We start from the raw sequence: 13185 nt of genomic DNA, 5'->3' as shown, positions 1-13185 counted from the left end.
TTGTCTACAAATGGCAGTCGCTACACTTCACAGCAAATCCTGAGAAGAGCTTTGAGACTTTTTGATAATGTGATAAGGTCCTGTATCAAATGCAACGATTATTATGATCAATATGGGATGTCGTCCAAAAAGCACAAGGACGTTTTTATCCCTTTTAAGAGATAATCTGACACCATGTGACATCGCTTTTAGACCTTTTTAAAAAGCACCTCTCTATGGTCTTCCTACTTTTAAACATTGACATTTTATGCATTTGGTCTCCTCTGATGGATATTTGTTTTAAAAAATTGACCTTTTTAGAACGAGCAACAATAAGCCACCAAATAGGGCTCCGTGCTTATATTGTTCCACAAAATTAGATATTCTGGGTTAAGAGAACAACAAAATTAAAATTGGCACAAAATATATAACTATTATTCTAGGACCTCTCCTGTTCCTAGTATATCTAAATTACATGGGTTTACAGGCTCAGTGCCACTGGTTAGTTAACTTTGCAGCTAACACCATGCTTAGGGAACCATTTTACACCCCATGGACATTGGTAGCCTGCCTACTTGTTTAGAAAAAGTATTAATATTTGGTCTGTTTCCCAAATTGAATAGTTGTAACTGAATCAGAGGAGATGGTAAAGATCTTAGAAAGATAGAGATTAACTGGCTATGTGTTTGTGATTTCCGGCAAATGAGATTTAATAAAGATAAATGTATTAAAAAGAGGCACATGTGTTCCGTGGATGTGAACTTGACACAGGGGAAGTTGAAAAAGATCCATGTGGCATTAGTGATTAAATGCTCACACTGTCACCATTGTGAGGCTGCAATGAACAACAAAATAAGATGAATTGGGCTACATTGCCAAATCAGTTGAGTTCAGATTCGAGGAAGTTATGCTCAATACTCTAGTCACTGCAAAATAAGGGGTGCCGAAGCACTGGGAGTAAGTAGTGCAGAAAAGAATGAGACTGATCTGCAGTAATAAAGGAATGATCTGATAAGCTTGGACTCTAATCCTTGAAAAGAGGGCACCGGGTCTTGGCTTTGAAGGACAAGTTTAGGACTAACCTCAGGAATTATTTCTTTACACAAAGTGTAATCAAGAAGAGTAGGGTTTGCAAGCACTGACTTGGTACTGTCTCAGCATGTCTATACTGGGGAATTGCAAGGAAAATTGAGGCTTCAATTAAGAGATGAGCTCCAGGCTTTAATTAAGTATGACTTAAATCTACAAACTACTTAACATTGAGAATCCTCGTGGAATAGGGTCCTCATGATGCCTTATTCTGAAGAATTCCTCAAAGTGGAATGTGAAGAATCTTTCAACAATAAAGTAAATTCTTGGAATGAGTACCTGTTCAGAGTACAACGATGACAATTTTGCACTTGTGTAGTTCGTTTCACGTAAGGAAGACCTCTACATGCTTTACAAAGACAAATTGGTTGGCTGAGCTGAGAGGGAAATTGATGTGGGGGGAGGTGGTTGGAGAAGAATGGCTGAAGGTGCAGTAGTTGGGATTGTTGACCACTTGCTAAACGATCTAGACTCCCTGGTTAGATGATTAAGTATGATTTCTTTTTGCTGCAGAGACCACTTTTCCAGTCAATTAAACCATTCTTTAAATATGTAGTTGTATCATTGCTGCAAACTGGTCAGCCACTGCTGCTTATCATATCAAAACGGAAAAAAGAAGTTGAGTAAAATGAACAGAAACAAAATTCTATAAAATATTAGGGAGCAGGAGCTGAGAGAATTGTTTTGCGCATGGTAAGAGATGATACAGCATTGCAGGTAGTCAGTTCAATGACAAATGAATGGTAAATTGCATTTAATATTAAGAAACATTATTACTGAAAAAGAGACCTTATTTAGTAGTTTCAAACCTGTTAGCTTGACAGCTATAGAGGCGAAAAAATACTGCACCATATTATAAAGGAACCAATTAATGTTCATGAATAAAGGCAGTAAATCCAAGCTAACACGGGAATTACTTTGAGGTTGTAACTGAATTTGTGGATGTTAAGATGATGGGTGGTGGGTATTGTACTTTTCAGAAATTATTTCATTAGGTTTCTCACAGGATTTTAATGGTTGAGGTTAAATCTTATGGGATCAAAATGAAGTTATGATGAATTTAATAGCTGTTAGGAAACTAGTAATGGATAATTGACCAATGGAATCCTGCATATTGTAATTACTGTTAAACGTATCAAGTCAAAAGTCTAAATTGCATGGGAGAGCAGAGTGCTCAAGGAGAGAAATCATTCATTGCTTGTAGAAATGTGGCAGATTAATGGTAAACTATTTAATATTGAAAAATATTAATACCATGTGCTATACATGGTAACTGAAAAGAGAAATGATTTTTTAAAATCTTCCATCACATGTTCAGTGAACAGGTTCTGAATTTGACATGGAGCCAGAAAGAGACTGAAGGAAATCTCAAGTTAATAGAACTTGAGGAGTCACTGTGGCACTTTTAATGGGGAGGTCAATTTAATACAAGACGAGTGGAGGATATATATATATATAATATCAATACTGGCGAAGTGTGTGGGGGGGATCGAAGGATCAAAACTGGATGGGTTCTTTGCCTTTCATGAGAAATACTAAGTACATCATTTTCTGATCAAGCTAAGGCAACTTACTCCTTCCTACCCTATGGAAATGCTGCTCTTTAACCAGTTGTTGTGGGTTCATGAACGATGTGGGATTATTGCCTCTCCAGTGTGTCCCATTTTTTTCCCACCCCCACTCTCATCAGGGAAATCCCTTGCCTCTGTCAACACCACCTGCTTGCAGCCTGGCTGAAATTGGGAATGCTGAAAAACCACAGGGAGAATTCCATGTCCTGACACACCATGATGTAGTGCACCAATATGCTGGGCATCTGGGCTGCAGCTGGGATCTTTTGATGTGGCCTATATCTACTTCCTGGCAGAGGCTGGGGGCAGGAAGCGAATCCTGAAATTGTGTGGCGCTATGGGAGGCATTCCTAGTGGACTGTAGGTAGGGATTGAAAGGTGCTGATATCACGCCGCCTGCCGCAAAACTTTACTGACTTGAAACCTGCGAAGCACCAATTCTCACTCGTCCTTGAAAAATTCAGAAATTGCTGAATGGATGAAGCCATTTGGCCCATTGTGCCAATTACACTGAATTTGATCCAAGCAGGAGGAATGCAGCTTCACTCGTGATTTTAAGAATCGACTGTGAACAAGAGGGTTATTAAGTGCACCAATGTAAGAAACATTAGCTAATAGACTGACAGCACTGAGAGATTAAAACCCAGCCCTGTCATTTGTCAATCAAATTTTAATGGGCTAGCAGCCAGCCACGTTGAGCCACTTTTGATGAAGAGAGCTGGATGAAATTAGGTAAAATACATATTTTTTGAAAAGCTGAAAGCAAATGGAAGGAGGAAGAGCGACCATTTCTAAATTATTTAAAACTTTGTGTTTTCATGGGTTTATGTTATTGCTGTAATGACGTTTTCCAGATTTACAAATACAGTAGTTCTTTCTGCATCATATGTCCACACTTGATGATAATAATAATAATAACCCTTGCATTTGATATAGTGCTTTTCACGTCTTCTAGACGTCCCAAAGGGCTTCATAGAATATACTGTAAAGTGAATTGACTGCATATTTGTGGGTGAACGCGGCAGCCAATTGCGCACAGCAATGTCCCACAAACAGTCGTAGATTGAAAATGACCAATTTATTATTATTTTTTTGGAGGGATTATTATTAGGCGTGTGGAGTAAGGAAACTTGCCCAAGGTTTCGCCCTCTGCCTGGAATTGAACTCAGGTCTCTCACTTGCAAAGCGAGTGCTCTAACCACTGAGCTACAGGACTTGATAGCTGTGCCTTCAGCTGACTGCTTTTATTTAATCGATGTACAAGTTTATTTTTAATACAGTTTTTTTTGTCTGTATTGTATTTGCTAATTTTGTTAATAATATGAGCTGAAAAGAAATTGATGCGGAGATTTATCTTTTACAATGTGGTGGTTGTACACACAATGCTCTTGAAAGGTGAATTATCTCTTTGCTCTCAACTTACTAATGGTGGCTCCAGTCAGTCTAGCTGCAACAATTGCTCCGCGCTCAAATTGCTGACTGGAACTGCTCTTCTGTTATGTAAATACGATCTTAATGTTGAGTTCAGTTTACCTTGCTGCTGTGAGTGGAATCGAGACTGCTTACCTGCCATCAGCAGCAGTGCCTCATCTATGGAACCAATAAACGTGAGCTCCTCAATTACACGATGACACTCAACTCTACTTTTCTGCCTCAACCATTGACTCCAGAAGCCCTGCTGTTCTGACCGCCTGCCTGTCAGACACCAAGTCCTGGGTGCAGTGGATCAACTACATTAAAGTTGATCTGCTGCGGCATAGGCAGCCACTGGAGCTGGCTAAGGATCGCGTCCTGAAAATGGTATAGATGCTTTGACTGCTGGGTTTACTTAGCACGTTTTTAGTTATGTGTGATTTATGTAATTCCATTTGCACATGTATAACGTGTGCTGGAATTCAAAGAGATGTGTATGTTCCTTAATGGGGTAAAGAAAGCAGTTTGGTGGAAAATAGTAGGGGACAGCAGGGGTCGATGGTAGAGGCAGAAAGGAAGAGTTAGGTGTCATTGGGTAATTCAGGAGCTCACATTATCTCTTATCTAGTGCTCAATTTGTCACTTCTGGGGCAGAGTGCGCATTTCATTCTAGACACATGGAATTGTTCATATGTAGGTGGCATATATGTTGAACTCTGGTTTGGATACTCTTAAGCATGGTGACGGGTTTCCATATCTGTCAAATACACCTGGCTGACCAAAACAAGGTGAGCCATTAGTTGTTGAGTAGGAAAACACAAAATTGTTCTATGCAGTTTGTAGCAACTGTATAGTTGCTACAAACTGTATTGTGGAGTCCTGTAGCTCAGGTGGAGTCCTGTAGCTCAGTGGTTAGAGCACTCGCTTTGCAAGCGAGAGACCTGAGTTCAATTCCAGGCAGGTCAGGGCGAAACCTTGGGCAAGTTTCCTTACTCCACACGCCTAATAATAATCCCTCCAAAACCAAAAACAATAATAAATTGGTCATTTTCATTCTACGACCGTGCGCAATTGGCTGCCGCGTTCGCCCACAAATATACAGTCAATTCACCTTGCAGTGTGTTCTGTGAAGCGCTTTGGGATGTCCTCCTGACATGAAAAGCGCTATATCAAATGCAAGGATTATTATTATTATTATAAAATGTCCTGCAGCTTAGCTCAATATTCCTAGAATAGGAAAAGTTCATACATTCACATCTAACCTTAGTTGAGATTTAAAGTTCCAGCCTGAACAGTGAAGTTTTGGGGGGGTTTAGACCTCTCACGCCCACAAGTTACTAGATCCGTTGATTGAATTTAGGAGGCAATTTGTGTTTTTTGGGGGAGGAGCAGAGGAAGTAACTTGATTCATGCTTCATCGAAAATCCATGCTTAACTTTTTACGGAGGGAGTGGGAATTGAAAACCACGATTATTTTATTATTATTAATGTTTAATTCATATTCAGAATGCGACTTTGCCTACATGTGTGCAAGTCACATTCTTGAAAGCAGAACTCTTATATAATCTATAATATGATTGTAAAATGCTATCTGTACACTTTTGTGTTGAGATCAAGTTGTTGTAAATCTTGTACATTCAAAATGGGGACTCCTGGCAATGTGATGGATGTACCTTGTATTTAGTCAGGGTTTGAAGAGCCAATAATGCAGTCGAGATACATAAATAATGAAATATTTGGCTCTGAGTTGTCACTCAGTTCAAGTACTGGTTTCATAATATCTGCTGAACACCTTATCTGGGTACAGAATGCATCACAGATGCCGTTACCTAGGATAAGGTCTGATTTCTGTGTTCCAAAACATGAGCGCAGATCATTCTTTATAAAGAAAAAGCCATTTTTGTTTCAAATTATGATTGTTGCCACAGTAAGAGTAGAAATAGATTTTTAGAATGAAACATTCAAAGAAAAATATCAAAGAAATGTTAGTATAAGTAGAACTGAGGAGTTAACAATGGGTGATCCATAAAGAGTTGATAAATAAGTTCCAAATTGCTTTTAATATAAACTTGTTTGCCCTTGCAGTTTTTCAGTTTCAGAAAAACTTCAGATTTTCTTGAAGAAGCTTGTTTAACAAGTTATTATTCAAATTTCACATAAAGTTCCTTGTGTTCAAATCACTGAAAGGGCATATTGTAGGAACACGTTTCAATTTACAATGAAATATGTAATTGCAGTGGTAATGCTGAATCACCTGTCTTCAAGAATGCTGTAAAGAGATCACTTTGGTCTGTGCACCTGTAATGCAAGATGTATAGAAGCCACACAATGTTGAACTGAGGGCACACACACTATTGAAGTATAGAATGTATAACTTCTCTACCTACAAATTAGATTTTCCACCTGCCGTTAAGTAATATAGCAAATCATAATGTACCTTTTTGGCCTCACATGGGAAACTACAATGTCATACTAGTCAGGGTATGAATAGCCAATAATGCTGTTGAGAAATGAAAATAAGGAAATATTTGGCTCTACTTTATGCTACTCAAATCGAGGTGTCGTAACATCTGCTCAACACTTTATCTGACTACCGAATGCATCACAGGTGCCATTACTTAGGGTAAGGTCTCATCTCTGAGTTCCAAAATATCAAATACAGATATTCGTTCATGGAATTACCATTAATGTTGGGCCAGTATTTGAGTAAAGAAGCAGCCAAAGACATACATTTGAAATGAGGTGTTTCACTGTGTGCAGCTGCAGGTTTATAGACATTTATATTCTAATTATGTTGTATGTAACAGCTGAATAGGATGTGAACAAATATTGAGTGTTCAATAACCATGTATTTTCCTCTTTATGTTTGCAGGTGGTTTTGGAATGTGCCCTGAAGAAGGATTTGATTTACAATAAGGTTACCCCAATATTTCACCACTGGAAGATAGATGATAAAAAGTTTGGACTTACCTTCCAGAGTCCCGCTGATGCTCGAGCATTTGACCGAGGTATTCGCAGAGCAATTGAAGATCTCACAGAAGGTACACACTTTTTATATAAGTAGTATCACTAAAGAGTAGTATTTTAGGCTATTCATGACAACTAGCCTCATTTGCAGAATATTATTTGAATGAAGAAGGAACATATCTGCTTGTTGAACTATTTCCTTCTAATTACTGAATGAACTTTGGACCTTCTTTACATGGAAGAAAAGTGGCACGGCAGCTTAATACACATTTTCCTCTTTTCTATCTCCCCATGCACCCTCCCAGCCAAAAAATGCACACCATCTACTGATTACAGAGTGGTTTTGGTGTCTGAGAAGTATAATGATTGCTGAACTTTCTTTATATAGGGTAATGTTATATATTGTGGAGTCCTGTAGCTCAGTGGTTAGAGCACTCGCTTTGCAAGCGAGAGACCTGAGTTCAGTTCCAGGCAGGGCGAAATCTTGGGCAAGTTTCCTTACCCCACACGCCTAATAATAATCCCTCCAAAACCAAAAACAATAATAAATTGGTCATTTTCAATCTACGACTGTTTGTGGGACATTGCTGTGCGCAATTGGCTGCCGCGTTCGCCCACAAATATACAGTCAATTCACTTGACAGTGTGTTCTGTGAAGCGCTTTGGGACGTCCTCCCGACGTGAAAAGCACTATATCAAATGCAAGGATTATTATTATTATGTTTAGCCGTGCTACAGAGGAATGCAAGAATGTATTGAAGATATCTGACTTCAAAATATATAATGACAATCTAGGAAATGGATGTGAGCATTGGCATTACAGCAGCAATAATGCATTTTAGATTTAAAAAAAGAGTCGCTGGTTTGAAAAAAAGTGGAAAAAGGTTTCAATTTATGAAATAATTGAGCAACATTTTTTTAAACCCTGATTTGTGTCTCCTTCAATTTGAGTCAAAGGGGATGTTGCTTTATTCACATGCTCTGAGATTAAAACAGGGCACTGGGGATTATTTAAAAGGCTAAACTATCAATCCATTAATTGATAGATATGGATGCGAAAACCTCATCCTAGTCTTAAAAAGGAGTTAACTAACATTAGACTAAATAACAGAAATAGAAATACCCCAAAATAATTTTTATTAATTAAACTTTTGGATTCTACTAGATATGTGGTTCCTTCGGCTCTAACCTGTGTGCTGTAAGAGAATAATATTAATGAAACTGATGCACTTTCCTCCTATGAGTTGTATGTCGTTATTGCAGTAGATTTGACTTCTCTTTCTTGGAGGTAGACATTAATAAAATAGCCATTTCATGGCATAGTTGTGTGTACATGCACCCAGTGAAGGCTACCTGGTCTACGAAATTGGATAGACTAGGAGAGTGACATCATGAACAATGAGTGGGCAAATTAGAGATAGCATGGAGGCTAATGTGAAGGAATTTTGCGTAGTTTTACAATCAGCTCTTTGTAGCGCTTGGAGAAATAACCACCAAATAAAAACTACACATAGCTTATTGTCAAACACAAAGTCACTGCTTCAGTCAGCTGTTTGTGAACCAGAATTAGTGGCCCCATACCTGTCACAAAATGTAACACTTGTTTTAAAGGCCACTATATAAACGTTGAGAGGACTTTTTCTATCCCTTACTTAATTTTCTGTATAATTCTCATTATTGGTTGAATTCTTGTATTATCCAGCTTTCATTTGTTCTCTCCTGGACTCTTATTAGAGGCTCGACGTATCGTTTAGGTTTGTGTCCCTTAGCAGTTCTGGCAGCTTGCTTTGGATTAGTGTGTGTGTATATATAACGTGTGTGTGTGTGTGTATATATATATATATATATACACACACTATATTTCATTTCAATATGTTCTTGCTTTCTCTTTTGTTTTGAAACTACATCTGTTATTGGTCAGCAGCTATACTTGCTTGAAGAGTTATTAGCAATCACTGTTTACGTTATACTATGTATATTATATATTTTCCAAGAGCGCCTCAGCCCTTTTTTTAAAAGATAGCTTCCAATAAAATATGCACTTTATGCCAAGTGCTCTGAACCACGTGCACACCATCCAGCTGTGTGATCAATTAATCAAAATTGTGCTTTTGTTTGTTTCCACATCGGTGCTAACATTTTGTTCACAACAGAAGTATAGCAAGCGAGAGGACTAAAGTTGAGTTTCCTGTAATAATGGACTATGTGGTATATATTGCTCAGAGAATTGGTTGGGAAGTATAATTGCAATGTCTTGCTTTTATCTACAAAACACACAGTCACTCCACTTTACAGTATATCCTGTGTAGCGAATTGAGACGTCTTTCTGTCCAAATGTAAGTTTTATTTTTGTCATAATATTGCAAGAAAATATAGTTGATGCAGAAAATGTGTATATAAGGTAGTTACTGCCAAAGCAGTGTGAACTAGTAACTGTCATTGTTCAACAACCAAGAAATAACTTTTGATGGTAGGGGAGTTGAGTATGTAGACAGGTTTTCAAATATTTTCAATATTTATTTCAACATTCAATTTTTTCATTTTCAAACTGCATGTACAATTATTCTCAGTTTCGTCAATTTCATTTCTGTGTTTTGTGCCATTGACTGTTAGCAATGACTGATGTGCCCCAAAATTGTGCAATGTCTGTGGACAATGCAGTTTCCAGAATTTGCATAGCAAATTCCATATTGAACACCAGAGTTTATTGTGATCATTTAATTTGCTGGAAGCCAATCTTGCAAGGTTGTTTCATTCACCTGGTGCTCTGCACAAAGAGACAACTGAGTCAATTTCAGTTTCCTATCTGAACTGAATAGCATTGAGTGACTTGTGTTTCACATTGACTCAGAAGACTAGAGCTGTTAGAGATCATCCAGAAGAATCTACTTCCTCCATCTCAAGCCATAAGGTTTTATAGCAGTGACTAAACCATTAACAACAATATGACCTTTTTTCACAGGAACATTGACACTTTGTTGAATTATTCTTGGCATCAGTTGATGCCACACTAGTTAGTTTGCTTCTTGCTGATATAGAACCAGAAATGTGAATTTGCCCATGTCATCTGGTCTGATAAACTATTTATGTCACTTCATTTAGCCTTTAGGTAAAAACTGTGTAAGGTTCTAGATACTAATGTAAGATGTTAACTTCAAGTATATCGGTAGCCACAAGGGACTTTGTAACCTTTTACAGTGGTCACACAGGAAAGCTGCATCTTCATTTTGTTTACAATAATAATAATAATCTTCCTTGCATTTGATATGGCACCTTATCACATTTTTGAGATGTCTCAAAGCTCTTCACAGGATATACTGTAAAGTGATGTGACTGTCTGTACCCTGTTTGCCCACCAGTGACTGCTGAATAAATTGAGGTTCTCGTGTCTGATGAGAGTTGGAACTTGCTGCCTGGAGCAGTGACTGAATCAGATGGTCTAGATGTATTCATGATGAAGCTAGACCTTCACATGGAGGAGAGGGAAATAGAAGGGTATGGGAGGGAGTAAAGGAATGGGTGGAGACTTGTTTGGAGTATGAGCACCCGCACGGGTTGGTTGGGCTAAGTGTCTTGTTTCCATGCTTTGTAAATTTTATGCTTAATGACAGCCATATTATCCCCAAAGGAATGCTTTATTCTGAAGATGACTGAGGCTTGCCCTTGAATAAATTCTTGTTAACCATGTAAATTTCTATGGTTCAGGAATATTCTTCACCAACATTTCTAATGTTACTATTTGAACAAGGTTTTTTTCATTTGGCTTCTGCTTTGGATATTGAATGAACTATGCATTAATAATCCAAATCTTATTCCTAGCAAGTGCAGATGTTAAGCAGCAGCTACTTACCCCTCTTCAAGCCATTCTGTAATTTCTATAAGAATGGGTTACTATTATTTATGGTTTTACTTTTGAAACGCACCAAGACATTTGAAATGTCTGTGTGTGTATGCGTGCTTGTGTAATAAAGTGTCACCATAAAGGAAGTAGGTAAAAACAAATTTGAGATTTTTAAAAAAATGCATCAGCTTTATTTTTGATATTTCCATTAACTGCTGATAACTCTTCCCATTTTAAACAAATGAATGTAAAAGCAGATACACTTCTGTTCCAGAAGTAAGTATTTTTTTAAGTGTTTGAAATTGCATTAAGCTTGAGGCTGATGGCATTGTATTTTGTCAGCAGGTTGCCAGGACCCTTTCAGTGAAGCAGCAGTCTCTGATGATGGGTTTCAAGTAAGTAAATATGACAAAAAAATTAAGTTCACTAAGAAGCCTTTATCACTCAAGGTTTTCTGAAAAACAGATGGTTGGAATGTTTCAGTATTATAATGAAAAATAGGGGGAAAAACAGAAGGTTTGTGGTCATGTGGTCATATTCCTCCTCCCACTAATATTTTATCGCTTTCAGCTATAAATCTTCAGAGACAGGGATACTCTTGAGATGAGAGTGCAAAGTTCTTTATACATACAGTTACTAAGTATTGTAGTGTTCATGATATCATGGGCACTTTTTCAATCTATTTAAGTACCAATATTACCTAAGTAGAATCTGTAAATCTGTTACCCTATGCTTGAATTGGAAATTCAGTTCAGTATTGTACTAAGTGAATGAGTTTGAAGTTTGTTTCAGAATATATTTGCTCAAGTTTAGCATTATGTAAATCTGTTGTAGCATTATCTAAAGCGCTCTGAGACGTTACCCTGCGTGGAGGGCGCTATATAAGTGCAAGTTGTTGTTGTAGCTAACATAAATCTGGAGCTCTATGTACAAATGTTGCCTGTACATGCCAAGAAAACACATACCATAACTTTCAAGTACTTCATCAAATGGTTCATATACACAATGTCTGTTCCAAGCTTTACATTACTGATCAGGTGCTTAACATAAATTTGCAGATTTAATGTATTACAGTACTTAACATGTGTATTAAATAGACCATTAAATTTTTTTTAGTTACCGAAGTAATACTTTCATTCTAAAGAAGACTTTAAACTTTTTAACGCATTTAAGGTTTTGTTCCTCGTGAATATATCAAATGCAGGCAAGGATTATTGATCTATTTTGTTCTACTTATGGATGCTTCAGATTCATGTGCATGTGCAGTTCATGACATTTTATTTAAAATGTTTTGCGGGCAGGTGTATTGGCATGACTGACTGAAAACCATTTTTTTGACTGGGTTGAAGTTAAAATAGAAGCTCTAAAGTTTCTGGCCACAGGCATAGGAAAGATGAGTAATGCATCAGTCTAAAAATTGTCAACTTTGTTCTTTTGCTTCAGGCAACTATTTGACTAACTTCTTTGTCAGTGTGAGGCCGTCCAGCATTGTGCCAAAAGTTTGAAAGACCTATGATTTATTCTTTCAGTCTGAAGTGGTTTTGCTTTAGGCAAGCAGGATGTAGTTTTGAATGGTTTGCACAACAGACAAAGGTAATCTCTACTTCTGAGGACATATCACCTACCTAAAAGTCTTGCATTAAGAAGAGAAGGAAGATCTAAAATTCTGTATGCAACACCGAAAGGGCAGTACAACCTTCTTTGATCACTTTTGATTCAACTTTTTTTCACTAAAGTAATCTTACTTGTGGTTTGCACTGAGTAGCAGCAGAATTACAGTAGCATTAAGGCTAATTGTCTTGAATGGAAGTAATGTTAAGCAGCGCTACTGTTGGCAATTGTTCAATAATGGATAAGGCATTGAGACTGCTACTGGTCACACAAAAGCTATGCACTGTAAATTGGTGGTTTTTGCTTTCTACAAAAACGTTAAAACATTACCATTACTTGTAATGCATATGGCATCTAAAAGTATCAAGAATAACCCCAATGTCAATTTGCATTGTCAGCATGATATCGAAATGCACTTATAGCACAGCCACAAGAATGAAATAAGTGCACACAAAGCTCACATTCACTTCAAGACAATATGTTCCTGAATGTGCTATCCTTTGCAATCAGTTTTCCATCTCAAAACATATACCAAATAACTACCACTTGACACTCGGTTATAACTGCACACCTCAACCAGTAATTGAGAACAAATTTCTATTCTTAATTGTGCATTAAGAAAGCCATTGTGTTGATGAGCCAATTAGTATAAAATAAAAGTTTGTTTATAAAATAAAATTTTATTTTATTTATAAATTATTTATAAAATAAAAA

General features: G+C 37.3%; 1 protein-coding gene across 2 annotated transcripts in view; it reads left to right on the top strand.

Annotated features, from left to right (window-relative positions):
• spred1 (sprouty related EVH1 domain containing 1) overlaps positions 1 to 13185 on the top strand; it is a 44263-nt gene that overhangs the window by 25589 nt on the left and 5489 nt on the right. The window contains exons 3-4 of one of the 2 annotated variants that reach the window (XM_007888050.2): positions 6925 to 7093; positions 11206 to 11255. In XM_007888050.2, coding sequence (XP_007886241.1) covers positions 6925 to 7093; positions 11206 to 11255 — 219 coding nt within the window. Of the gene's footprint in view, positions 1 to 6924; positions 7094 to 11202; positions 11256 to 13185 lie in introns of both variants that reach the window. The other variant, XM_007888049.2, reaches the window with a different exon arrangement.

This window comes from Callorhinchus milii, unplaced genomic scaffold (assembly GCF_018977255.1).
Source record: "Callorhinchus milii isolate IMCB2004 unplaced genomic scaffold, IMCB_Cmil_1.0 Scaffold9, whole genome shotgun sequence".
Taxonomy (NCBI): Eukaryota; Metazoa; Chordata; class Chondrichthyes; order Chimaeriformes; family Callorhinchidae; genus Callorhinchus; species Callorhinchus milii.
This window is presented reverse-complemented; position numbering and strand designations above follow the sequence as displayed.